We start from the raw sequence: 13,157 nt of genomic DNA on the forward strand, positions 1-13,157 counted from the left end.
GCAAATGGATATGCACATATATTTTAAATGTCTTCCCTTATGTTGAACATATAGTCAATATAGGTTATTGATGATGACAGAATATTGATCTAGAAAACAACTTAAGGCAAAGAAAGTGTTTGCATTATCTGGAAAAGCAGAATCCACTTCCACATCCATGAGGACAGCAAGGAAGGATACAAATAGACCCCAGTAATAAGAAATACAAGAGAGATTTTACTCCTGGTTCCCATCAAAATGCCCTTTCTCATCAAATGAGCCTTGCTCGTTTTAAGCCTATGTGCTGTGTTATGATGACTTAGAAAAACAACTTATTCTCTCTTTTTTTTTTTTTTTGCTTTTTTTCATAATGTTTAATGCAAAGAAAAGGAAGTGTGATTAAAACTGTTGGTACATGAGGGAACTCATTCATCATGGTGAGCCTGACAGGTTCTAGATTTTTGTAGCACCTCTTTTCGCTCCAGTCAACAAAATGATAAGGAAAAAAGAAAGAAGTAAGATCATCTAATCCTAAGCAAAAGCCCCTTGAAGATAACTTTTAAAAAAAAGTTTATAGTTACCCACACTTTAAAATTCTTGATTTCTCTAACTCACATATATTTTAAACCTTTCCAAAATTGTAAAAAACATCTAAAACATCCTCCCAACAGAAAGTGCTATGTCTTCCAATTTTTAAGTTTCCTTTCAAGAGTTTAGTGTGATTTGCATAGTGCTTTCCATTTGTAATATGTGAACCCTGATATAAACAATTTATTTGTTCATATTCAGAAGGCGATATGAGACAAAGAGAAGAAATCTAAGATTACCAATATGTCTGAGATAGAATGGACACTTGGAAATGGTGTCAGATTCAAATTTGTTTGTGCCGTGTTTTTTCCTCTCTTTTTAGTCAAGAAAGTCATTGTAAAACCAAAGTATCCCATTCTTAAAAGCAAAGTATCTAAGCATGTGGTTTTCTGTTCTCTCAAAAATATATGCCATTAATGGAAATTGCTGTGTGCAGTGATCAGTGAATCTTCTGTAAAAATATACATATACATATATATATATATATCATTTTAACCAAGATTTGTTGAGTTTTGGTTTTGTTTTATATATATATATATATATATATATATATAAAATTGTCAAAATAACCATTTCGGGACTCAAAATTCACCCACAGGCAAGATAACAATTTGAAACTCGTTTATTCCTGAAACTTGCTATAGTTTTGGGTGAGAAGAGCAGTGACTGAGTCCTCTTGCCAAGAGCTACTCCCCATCCTTGTTCCCTGCTATTTTCTACCCCCGCACCTAGCTGGGTTGGAGAGAACAGTTTTACTAGTCTGGGGCTGGCAGAGAAAACCAGTAATTCTTCTAATACCATGTGTGGACTTAATTTGGGAAGGGAGAGATGAAGATCCATGAATATATCAGCTACAGTTGGCAAATTTGAAGGAAACAAGGAAAATCCTCATCTTTTCTAGCCTGAGGTTGCAGTCTCAGCTGGGATGAGGGCTGCATCAGCCAGGAATTCAGTAAGGATACCCTGGAAATGGAAGAGCCATAGAAGGGTTAGATAAGCTTTCCACATGTCACACATCCCTGGCCTTGTGGGGAGCTATGTCTGTATGTATGGGAGGCTGGAGAGCCAAATGGAAGGTAAAAACCAAGGCAGATTTGAAAACTAGCTGAAGCTTTGAATGTTTCCAACCCACTCTCAGGTGGAAGCTTTGTGGACCTGAGGTGTTTGAGCACAACCTCTGTCCAACTCACAGGCTCACCATTAGGCAATTTAGGTGCAGGGGAAACATCTAGCAATGCAGGATAGAACGTAAATTAAAACATGAGCAGAGAGAGCAGGGAGAAAGATTCCACAGTTTAAGTATATATGAGATACTTAAAAAAAAATAAGAAAAATTATTCCGATTGATGAGTTGCGATAATTGATTATCTAAAATAAGCTTCCAATGAATAATTTTGAAATATACAAAGAAACATACTCAGGGAAAAATTGACCATAAAAACCATCTTTGATTGGGACCAGTTGGATTTGAAAAAGACTTCAAAGAAGCTAATATAAAAATGGTGAAATTTAAAGGAAAATATGCTAATAATGATTCAACAAATATGGAATCTCCATAGAAAAATAAAAATGGTGATAAAGAGTCAAATGAAAATCCTATAGTTGAAAAAGTTCAGTAAGTGAAATGAGAAATTATCTAGAAGATTTCTACAGCAGATTTGAGATGGCAGAAGAAAAAAATCATTGAAGTTAAAGATAGATCAATAGAAACTCTCTAGTCCAAAGAACAGAAAGAAAAATGATTGAAGAAAAGTGAACAAAGCCTCAGAGACAAGTGGCAAACCATGAAAGGGACCAATGTACATTTAATGAGAGTCCCAGAAGAGCAAGGAGGAAGAATGGGACAAACATTTTTCTGAAGAAATAAGGGGCAAAACTTCCTAAATGTGATGAAAAACATTAATCTGCAGATTCAGGAAGTTCATCAAAGCCCAGATAGGATAATTGTGAAAAGAATCACACTTAGACATGTTATTAAAGATGCATATTGTTTTCCCTAGAGCAGCCACTAACAAAATAATTTTTAAAATATAGCTAAAAAGTCAAAGGGATGAAAATGTCTAATAAATGATAATTTGATGCTAAAATACCTTGTTTAACAAACAAGCAAGCAGTAAACAAGGCAGAGAGGACCAAAAAAACATGAGTCATGTAGAAAACAAACAGCATCTTGGCTGATGCAAATCTAGTGATATCAATATTTGCACTAAACATGAATGGACTAAACACAGCAGTTAAAAGGGAGGGATTGTCAGATGATGAAAAACAATATCTGACTATATTCTATTTATAAAAGTCACACTTTAGATTCAAAGACACACATAGGTTGCATGTAAAAGTGTGTGAAAAGATATACTGTACAAAAATAGTTACTCATAAGAGAGCTGAAATGACTGTATCAACATTAGATGCAATAGACTTTAAGAACAGACATATTACTACAGAGAAACAGGGACATTTCCTAATGATAAACATGAGTACATAAAGAAAATATAACTATTATAAATGTATGTATGCCACCTAATGGCAGATCTTCAAAATATATAAAGCATAAACGGCAGAATTGAGAGGAGAAATAGGCAATTCATTGGTAATAGTTGCTCAATACCAAATTCAAACTTTATAAAACAACTAGAGAGAAGATCAAAAAAGACTTAGAAGACTTGTACAGCCCTTTTAATTACTTGACCTACTGATAACAACAGAATACACATTCTTTTTCATGGTACATCCCGCATATGCTTGGATTGACTGTATGTTGGCAATAAAACAAATCGCAGTAAATTTTAAAGAATTGAAAACATACAAGGTATGTCTTCTCACCACAATGGAATGAAATTACAAATCAAAAGCAGAAAGGAATTTGGGGAATCCCCGAATATTTGTAAGTAAACAACACACTTTTAAATAACCCATGCATCAAAAAAAGAGAGGAAAAACTCACAAGAGAAATTAGAAAATCTCTTGAATGAAATAAAAATAAAAACAACATATCAAAATGATTAGGTACAGCTACATAGTGATTTTAGAGATGTTTATAGTTTTAAACACATATTAGAAAAAGAGGAAATACTAAATCGATAGTCAAAGTTTCTGAGTTGAGAAACAAAACAATAATTTGAAATCAAACCTGAACTAAGTAGAAGATAAGCAATAGAGATCAAAGGAGAAATCAGTGAAATAGAAAACAGAAAAACAGTAAAGAAAATCAATTAAACTAAATATTAGTTTTTTTGAAAAGATCAGTTAAATTGATAAATCTTTAGCTAGCTGACAAAGAAAAAGATGGAGAAGACATGAGCTCTAACATCAGGAATGAAAGAGGAAATATCTTTCAGACTCTACAGAAATTATGCTAATAAATTAGACATTTCACACTCGTTAATATGGCTACCTCAAGAAGGAATAGATAATCTATTTAAACCTATGCCCATGAAGAAATTGAATTAAAGGAGGGGGAATATTTCCCAACTCATTTTATGAGGTCAATGTGAACTTGACAAGTTAAAGATATGTTGCTTCCTATTGAAATGGAGCTCGAAGGATATTAAGGAATGATGAGAAAAGAAGAAAGAAAGAAAGAAAGAAAAACACAGATGGGCTCAGGGGGTCTGAAGCTTGAGTTTACGTCAGACAGACTTCAGACAATTTTATTCTTAACCAGATCCTGGTTATATACCGCAGGATGACAATAGGCATGCATGCATTTCCTGAGGGAACCAAGTTCTTATCTTTCGGTGTTCTTCCTTCTTACTTAACGGAACCATTTGGGGTAAACAAACATTCTCTTCCTCCCAGACTGCTCTACATAACAATCTCCACAGTTTACCGCTGCCATCCTGAGGCCAGCTGCTCCCAACAAATTCTGCAGGTCTTGTTTTAACACTTGGCTCCTACATAGATATATATTATTATCCCTAGAGCAACCATTAAGAAAATAACCCCAAATATATATATATATATATACACATATATATATATATATATATATATATATATATATATATACAGTTAGTTTAAAAAATTAAAGGGGTTTAAGTGGTACTGCAGAATAGAAGATTACAGGCCAATATATTCTTCTTGAATATGGATATAAAACTCCTCAATAAAATATTAGCAAGCCGATTCCAGACACATATAAAAGAGGATTATAAACCGTGACCAAATGGGGTTTATCATAGGAATACAATGTTGATTTAACATCAAAAATCAATTATTGTAATACACTGTACTCTTAGAATAAAGAATAAAAATCACATGGTCATCTCAATAGATGCAGTAAAAATATTTCAAAAACTCCTACACCCCTTCCTGATAAGAAAAACAAAACAAAACCAAAACTCAACAAATCTTGGTTAAAATGATCTTCCTCAACCTGCTAAAGAAAATCTACAAGAAACTATGGATTGTGAAGAAGGCAGGCATTTTCACTCTTACCACTTTTAATCAGCATTGGACTCAAATTTTTACCAGTGCAATATAAATCAAGGAAAAGAAATGTAAGGATCAAATGTAAGGTCAGAAAGGAGCAAGTAAAAGGAACGAGTCTTTGTTCACAAGCTACATGATCTTGTATGTTGAAAATCCTAAGAATTCTATTCAAGGACCGTTAGAATTTAGCATGATCTAGAGGATACAAAGTCAATAGACAAAAATAAGGGTATTTTTTTTTTCTTTTTTTTTTTTATTAATTAAAAAAAGAATTAACAAAACAATTAGAAATCATTCCAATCTACATGTACAATCAGTAATTCTTAATAACATCACATAGTTGCATATTCATCATTTCTTAGTACATTTGCATCAATTTAGAAAAAGAAATAAAAAGACAACAGAATAAGAATTAAAACAATAATAGAAAGAAAAAAAAACAAAAAAAACAAAAACAAAAAACCTATACCTCACATGCAGCTTCATTCAGTGTTTTAACATAATTGCATTACAATTGGGTAGTATTGTGCTGTCCATTTCTGAGTTTTTATATCCAGTCCCGTTGTACAGTCTGTATCCCTTCATCTCCAATTATCCCTTCTCTTTTTTTTTTTTTTTTTAATTAACGGAAAAAAAGAAATTAACCCAACATTTAGAGATCATACCATTCTACACATGCAATCATTAATTCTTAACATCATCACATAGATGCATGATCATCATTTCTTAGTACATTTGCATTGGTTTAGAAGAACTAGCAACATAACCGAAAAAGATATAGAATGTTAATATAGAGAAAAAAATAAAAGTAATAATAGTAAAATCAAAACAAAACAAAACAAAACAAAAACCTATAGCTCAGATGCAGCTTCATTCAGTATTTTAACATGATTACTTTACAATTAGGTATTATTGTGCTGTCCATTTTTGAGTTTTTGTATCTAGTCCTGTTGCACAGTCTGTATCCCTTCAGCTTCAATTACCCATTGTCTTACCCTGTTTCTAACTCCTGCTGAACTCTGTTACCAATGACATATTTCAAGTTTATTCTCGAATGTCCGTTCACATCAGTGGGACCATACAGTATTTGTCCTTTAGTTTTTGGCTGGATTCACTCAGCATAATATTCTCTAGGTCCATCCATGTTATTACATGGTTCATAAGTTTATCTTGTCTTAAAGCTGCATAATATTCCATCGTATGTATATACCACAGTTTGTTTAGCCACTCTTCTGTTGATGGAGATTTTGGCTGTTTCCATCTCTTTGCAATTGTAAATAATGCTGCTATAAACATTGGTGTGCAAATGTCCGTTTGTGTCTTTGCCCTTAAGTCCTTTGAGTAGATACCTAGCAATGGTATTGCTGGGTCGTATGGCAATTCTATATTCAGCTTTTTGAGGAACCGCCAAACTGCCTTCCACAGTGGTTGCACCCTTTGACATTCCCACCAACAGTGGATAAGTGTGCCTCTTTCTCCGCATCCTCTCCAGCACTTGTCATTTTCTGTTTTGTTGATAATGGCCATTCTGGTGGGTGTGAGATGATATCTCATTGTGGTTTTGATTTGCATTTCTCTAATGGCCAGGGACATTGAGCATCTCTTCATGTGCCTCTTGGCCATCCGTATTTCCTCTTCTGAGAGGTGTCTGTTCAAGTCTTTTTCCCATTTTGTAATTGGGTTGGCTGTCTTTTTGTTGTTGAGATGAACAATCTCTTTATAAATTCTGGATACTAGACCTTTATCTGATATATCATTTCCAAATATTGTCTCCCATTGTGAAGGCTGTCTTTCTACTTTCTTGATGAAGTTCTTTGATGCACAAAAGTGTTTGATTTTGAGGAGTTCCCATTTATTTATTTCCTTCTTCAGTGCTCTTGCTTTAGGTTTAAGGTCCATAAAACCGCCTCCAGTTGTAAGATCCATAAGATATCTCCCAACATTTTCCTCTAACTGTTTTATGGTCTTAGACCTAATGTTTAGATCTTTGATCCATTTTGAGTTAACTTTTGTATAGGGTGTGAGAGATGGGTCTTCTTTCATTCTTTTGCATATGGATATCCAGTTCTCTAGGCACCATTTATTGAAGAGACTGCTCTGTCCCAGGTGAGTTGGCTTGACTGCCTTATCAAAGATCAAATGTCCATAGATGAGAGGGTCTATATCTGAGCACTCTATTCGATTCCATTGGTCGATATATCTATCTTTATGCCAATACCATGCTGTTTTGACCACTGTGGCTTCATAATATGCCTTAAAGTCAGGCAGCGCGAGACCTCCAGCTTCGTTTTTTTTCCTCAAGATGTTTTTAGCAATTCGGGGCACCCTGCCCTTCCAGATAAATTTGCTTATTGGTTTTTCTATTTCTGAAAAATAAGTTGTTGGGATTTTGATTGGTATTGCATTGAATCTGTAAATCAATTTAGGTAGGATTGACATCTTAACTATATTTAGTCTTCCAATCCATGAACACGGTATGCCCTTCCATCTATTTAGGTCTTCTGTGATTTCTTTTAGCAGTTTTTTGTAGTTTTCTTTATATAGGTTTTTTGTCTCTTTAGTTAAATTTATTCCTAGGTATTTTATTCTTTTAGTTGCAATTGTAAATGGGATTCGTTTCTTGATTTCCCCCTCCGCTTGTTCATTGCTAGTGTATAGAAATGCTACAGATTTTTGAATGTTGATCTTGTAACCTGCTACTTTGCTGTACTCATTTATTAGCTCTAGTAGTTTTGTTGTGGATTTTTCCGGGTTTTCGACGTATAGTATCATATCGTCTGCAAACAGTGATAGTTTTACTTCTTCCTTTCCAATTTTGATGCCTTGTATTTCTTTTTCTTGTCTAATTGCTCTGGCTAGAACCTCCAACACAATGTTGAATAATAGTGGTGATAGTGGACATCCTTGTCTTGTTCCTGATCTTAGGGGGAAAGTTTTCAATTTTTCCCCATTGAGGATGATATTAGCTGTGGGTTTTTCATATATTCCCTCTATCATTTTAAGGAAGTTCCCTTGTATTCCTATCTTTTGAAGTGTTTTCAACAGGAAAGGATGTTGAATCTTGTCGAATGCCTTCTCTGCATCAATTGAAATAAGGGTATTTTTTAGCAACAAGAAATCTGGGAATGAAATGAAGATAATTTCATTCAAATAGCATAAAAATAATAGAATGGTAAATTTGACAGAAGAAGTTTTACATTGGCTCTTCCTTAAAAATTTAAATACACACGTAGCAGGCAGTTTCTGGCACGGATGCCAGAGACTCTGACCTTCAGGTCTTTGAACCCTTGTGTTATTCTGTCCCCATAAGGGTACGCAGAGCCTCGTGACTTGCTTCTATCCCATAGTATATGGCAAAGGTGATGATGTCTCTCCTGCAACTGGGTAACATGGGATTGTGTCTTGTGCCTTCCTAGCACACTCTCCCCGTTGCCCACTCAGCTCACCTGCTTTGGTGAAGCAGTCGGCCACGTGGGGAAGCCACATGGCAAGGAACCGAGGGGGGGCCTCTGGTCAGAAACAGCAAGGAGGTGAGGCACCCAGTCCTGGAGAACCAAAGGCTGCTAGTCGCCACTGAGCCAGCTGGGGAGCTGACCCCTGATGGCAGCTTTGTGGAAGACTGTGAAGCTCAAACTCTCGACCCAGAGCAGCTCTGAGATAACAGAGCTGTGTGATTTAGGGGTCATATGGTATGTAGCAGTAGGTCACTCATGCGATATACGCACCTTGTACCCCTAGGTGTGTAAGAAAGTCTTTATTCTGTCTACCTTCCGTCCTTCTTCTACAGTTCAGGCCACCTCTCTCTCCCTCTGTTCACAGCTGCCCAGTGCTTTCCCTCCGGGTGAACCCCAAGTTCTCCTCCCTCCACAGGCCTTGCCTGTTTGGGATTTTCTTTTGGGATTTTGGACACATCAATGTGATTATTCGATGTTTTATAGACTTCTTGGCATTACAGCTGCCTCTGTGGATGCATTTCACTTTTCTGGTTTTGTCTTGTTTTCCGTGTCCTCACTGGCTGGAGATGACTGGCACATTTCAGCGCCTCCAGGCCAGCTCTTCCCTGGGCAGTGTGGCCTCGCCGAGGTACAGTCCCCGGGGAATCGGCATTCCTAGGGAATAGGCGTTAGGGATTTATTTTTTCCCCTTAGATGCACTTATATCTCCAAAAGTTCTCTTTTAAGTGTGAAAAACAAGCAAGGATTTATTTCCATTGCTTCTGTTTCTTTTTTCTGGGGCTGCGTGCTGTTGTCGGAGACCTGAGTTGAGAGCGTGTTTCCCTGGAGTTTTCTCCCGTCAGTGACTCCAGACGGGCTGCAAATGAACGCCGTCCAAGTGGGAATCCCCTCAGCCAATATTTGGAACCTTCCCGATTCCATTACACTCTATTCCAGTATACGGTATCTGTCTCACTGGCTTTTCCTCTAAAATTCCCTTCTTAGATTTTTAACCCCACAAGCACTTGGAATTTTTAAAAGGCTCTGTAATGGCACTGTGAAAGCTCCCCCTGTGGTCTTGTGAAGTTTTCCTTGCAGATGTTAATTAAGTCCGAGCACCCGTCTGAGCAGCATATTTGTGCCACTGCTGGGTACAGCTTCCCCGAGTGTGCGGGCGGCTAAGGCGCCGTGGACGGTTCTGAGCCAGCAGAGCTGCCCCCGGGAGAAGCTCCAGACCAGCATCCAGAAGCCTGTCTACCCCCTCCCCGCCCCGTTCTAGCACTTCGCTCATGCCACCCCAGGGAAGGTCTGTCTCCCCGAGCTCCGGTTTCCTCACCTCCAGGATGAGGCCGAACCATACAGCTCCGTCCTGTGAGCTTGTTCAAGGACAGAATGAGATGGACTAGAATGGAAGCATTCTGCAAGCCATTTCAGCGAATTTATTTAAGTGTTCATATAAAAAAACTTAAGCAGAGTTTAATCAAATGTTAACCTAAAGAGGACTTGTTTTTGAAGTGTTATATTTAGTTTTAATAAAATCAAGACTATTTTAGGTATCGACGACCCAGCGGGTGACCATGAGCCAGATGGACCGTATAAAATGACGAATAAATTAGGGTGATGTTCAGGGATGATGGATGCTTTGCTTTCGGGCAAACGCGGTAGTACCTGGTTTCGGTTTTCTTCTATACCCTATAGGTTATTTCTTCAGTCTCACGGGTCCAGACCAGATCTAATTTTGCTTACATTTTAGTTTTGAAGTTCTAGAGGATTTCGAAGTGATGATATTACAGTAACTTCTTAGGGCCTCTGGTGGACTATTTTGAGTTTCTCAGGGTCCACTGGCATTTCCCTCTGCTCCCCGGCGAGGGCCACGCTGTCCCGCTCTCAGATACGCCTACGTGACCCAGCGAGCGGCAGGCGGCAAAGGGAGACGGGACTCCTTGTCCCCGCCCGGCACTCAGCCCATGGTGGCGGATTTGTCCCTCGAGGGCTGTGGGCACCACTTTTCTGCCTTTGGCGGAAGTCCTGATGGTAACTTAAATGACTTGCCGAGGAAAACTGCCTCTTTCTTCTCTGTGGCTGTGGGTGGCAGCGCTCCCAGAGGCGAGGCCACCCAGCAGCGATGCGCTGGGAGACTAGAGTAGTTGGCAGCACCGAAGCAGGGGGCCTGGCGGGGGCAGGTAGCGACGCCGCTTCTCTCCTGCTCTGCGGGGCCCGGGGCCGGCACCTGCGCTGCCTTCCGCGGCGGTCCCGGAGCCCGGCCGGCGGCCAGCGTCCCCCTCTTCTCCCGCAGGCGCGGCCCGTGGACTACCCCAGGGACTATCTGTCGCACCAGGTGCCCGTGTCCTTCCACAAGCACTGGAACATCGACCCCGTGACGGTGTATTTCACGTGGCTGGCGCCCCCCGGGAACAGCCAAGGCGGGCAGGAGGCGCGGCCGAGCCCTAGGGAGGAGCTGTGAGCCCGCGGCCGCGCCCACGCTGGGGAGGGGCCGGCGGGAGGGGGCCCAGGCTGGGGAGGGGGCCGGCGGGAGGGGGCCCAGGCTGGGGAGGGGGCCGGCGGGAGGGGTCCCAGGCTGGGGAGGGGGGCCCAGGCTGGAGAGGGGCCCAGGCTGGGGAGGGGCCCAGGCTGGGGAGGGGCCGGCGGGAGGGGGCCCAGGCTGGGGAGGGAGCCGGTGGGAGGGGTCCCAAGCTGAGCAGGGGCCCGGAGGGAGGGGGGCCAAGCCCAGACTGGGGAGGGGCCGGCGTCCTGCCGCTCCGCTGGGCTCAGCGGCTCCTTGGACCCGGTGGTATTGACCGCCCCCTGGCTTAACGTGGAAATTCTGTTTCTGCATTTGTTTTCAGAGGGCAAAGAGAGGGGCACAGAAATTTTTTTTTTTCTGGGAAAAATCACTTGCTTTTGAATTACACAGTTATTGTAATGCACGGAGATGGCAGTGTCTTTTTCAGGTTGTGATTCGGCAGCTTTTTCGCTGTCATGGAAAATAAATGGCACTGCAAGTCCCTTCCCATCCCCTCTATTCATTGCACGGGACCCTTCAGTCAGGCAGACAGCCGAGAGGGCCACTCTCCGCCAGGAGGAGCGGGGTCTCCTGACCTGCACAGTGCGGGGGGGGGGGGGGGAAGGGGGGGTGAACCTTAGACCCTGTTGATGATGATTTCCTGGGAACTCATCAGTGGGAATGAAACTCTGGTAAGGACTGTTCCCAAGCATCCTAGAAGCCTAGAGCTGAAATCGTCCTCCGTGGCCACGGTCCTGCTCTCGCTGTTCTTTTGCTGACGGTGCCTCCTGAAAAGAGAAGACGCGTCTTCTGTAGAGCCTGTGCCCACCGGAGGCCCAGCTGGGCTCTTCTCCTGGGGACCCTGACGTTGTGGCCCGCCGGTCACCCCGAGGTGTGCAGCCGTGGCCGATGACCGCGGCCTGCAGACGGATGCGCAGCGTTGCAGTGTTTTATTCTAGCCTCCGGCTTGGGTTCGTCCAGGCAGTGAAGCGCGTTTGTCCTGCACTCGTCTTCCTCGGACTGTGACTTGACGTCCCTCTGGTTGACGTCCCTCTGGTTGCTCCGGGAGCCGCGCGGCCCTCGGGATTGGCGGGTCGTCTGGCGGCGCCCGGGTTCTTAGAGGAACTTGAACATAGTATTTTGAAACTGCTCTAACCTTCACATCATATCCTTAATATATAGTAATTTAACACCTCTGGTATTCTTGTGTAAAAAGTACTCTTTTTAAAATTTTTTTAATTATGTAATTCAGTTTTTTAAAAGGATTTGCATAAAATTTGATTTTACTATGTCTTAATCTGATTTTGGTATAGTAAAATGCTTTCCTCTTCTTTTTTCTTTCTGTCTCTCTCTTTTTTAAAATAAAAAATGCCATTCATCAGCTTTGCTTGTAATGCTTTTATAGCCAAACAGGTTGAAAAGCTAAACCTCCAGAAGTCCCCGTGTGTGTGTGTTTTAGTAATATATTTTTCTTGCGCCTTAGATTTGACTCATTTCCAAAATAAAACAATAGTGTCTGCTGGTTTTCAAAGTTAGCAGGTTCCAGGATTGGTGTTTTGGTGATAACCGAATGCATCGGACCTGTTTTTGCGAATGTGGGTTTTGTGGGTCAGCGACCTGGGGTGGGTGAGAGGCATGTAGCCACTGACGCGGCCCACCAGGCCTCGTGTTGTTGCCATGGTAACTGGTAGTTGTCATTGTTGCTGTCGTGGTCACCTGCACGTGCCCCGTGGCGCGGCTCCTGGACGGCCCTGGCCACCAGGCGGCGGGGAGAGGCCGCAGTGTTTCCCCTCCTGCTGCTGTGGCTGCTGCTGGGGCAGCGTCCTCATCGGGCGTAGCCAAGCCGGTGCCTCTCGATGAGAACCCGGCCGCACCTCCTCCAGTGGCCCGGTGAGCCCCGAGCCCCGCCTGGCGCCTGCAGGTGTTCTGTTCGTCAAGTTGACTCGCCACAGCTGTGTAAGCCTAATCGTGAAAAAAAATTATTGGCTCGGTTTTCAATTTCTCAAATGTTGCATTTGTTAGTCCACCCTAGAGTGGGAATGGAGAGGGAGAAAAGGAATTAACGAAGGCAGAGAAGAAAGTTGGCAATCCAGTAAATACAGCGTTAGGAGAGAAAAATCTACAAAAAAAACACAAAACCATCCTTTTAAGAGAAAACCAGCAGAAGTTGAAAGTACATTTATGCAAATCTATAAAACCATTATCTTTTGTTATATCACAAA

At 41.2% G+C, this 13,157-nt stretch overlaps 1 protein-coding gene across 3 annotated transcripts in view; it reads left to right on the plus strand.

Annotated features, from left to right (window-relative positions):
• Positions 1-10,943, plus strand: part of B3GLCT (beta 3-glucosyltransferase) — a 110,641-nt gene extending 99,698 nt beyond the window's left edge. For 2 of the 3 annotated variants that reach the window (XM_077158975.1, XM_077158976.1), the window contains one exon: positions 10,729-10,943. In XM_077158975.1, the coding sequence (XP_077015090.1) occupies positions 10,729-10,896 (168 nt within the window). In that variant the 3' untranslated portion in view covers positions 10,897-10,943. The remainder of the gene's footprint in view (positions 1-10,728) is intronic. The other variant, XM_077158977.1, reaches the window with a different exon arrangement.
• The last annotated feature ends 2,214 nt before the right edge of the window (positions 10,944-13,157 follow it).

Source organism: Tamandua tetradactyla, chromosome 4, assembly GCF_023851605.1.
Source record: "Tamandua tetradactyla isolate mTamTet1 chromosome 4, mTamTet1.pri, whole genome shotgun sequence".
Taxonomy (NCBI): Eukaryota; Metazoa; Chordata; class Mammalia; order Pilosa; family Myrmecophagidae; genus Tamandua; species Tamandua tetradactyla.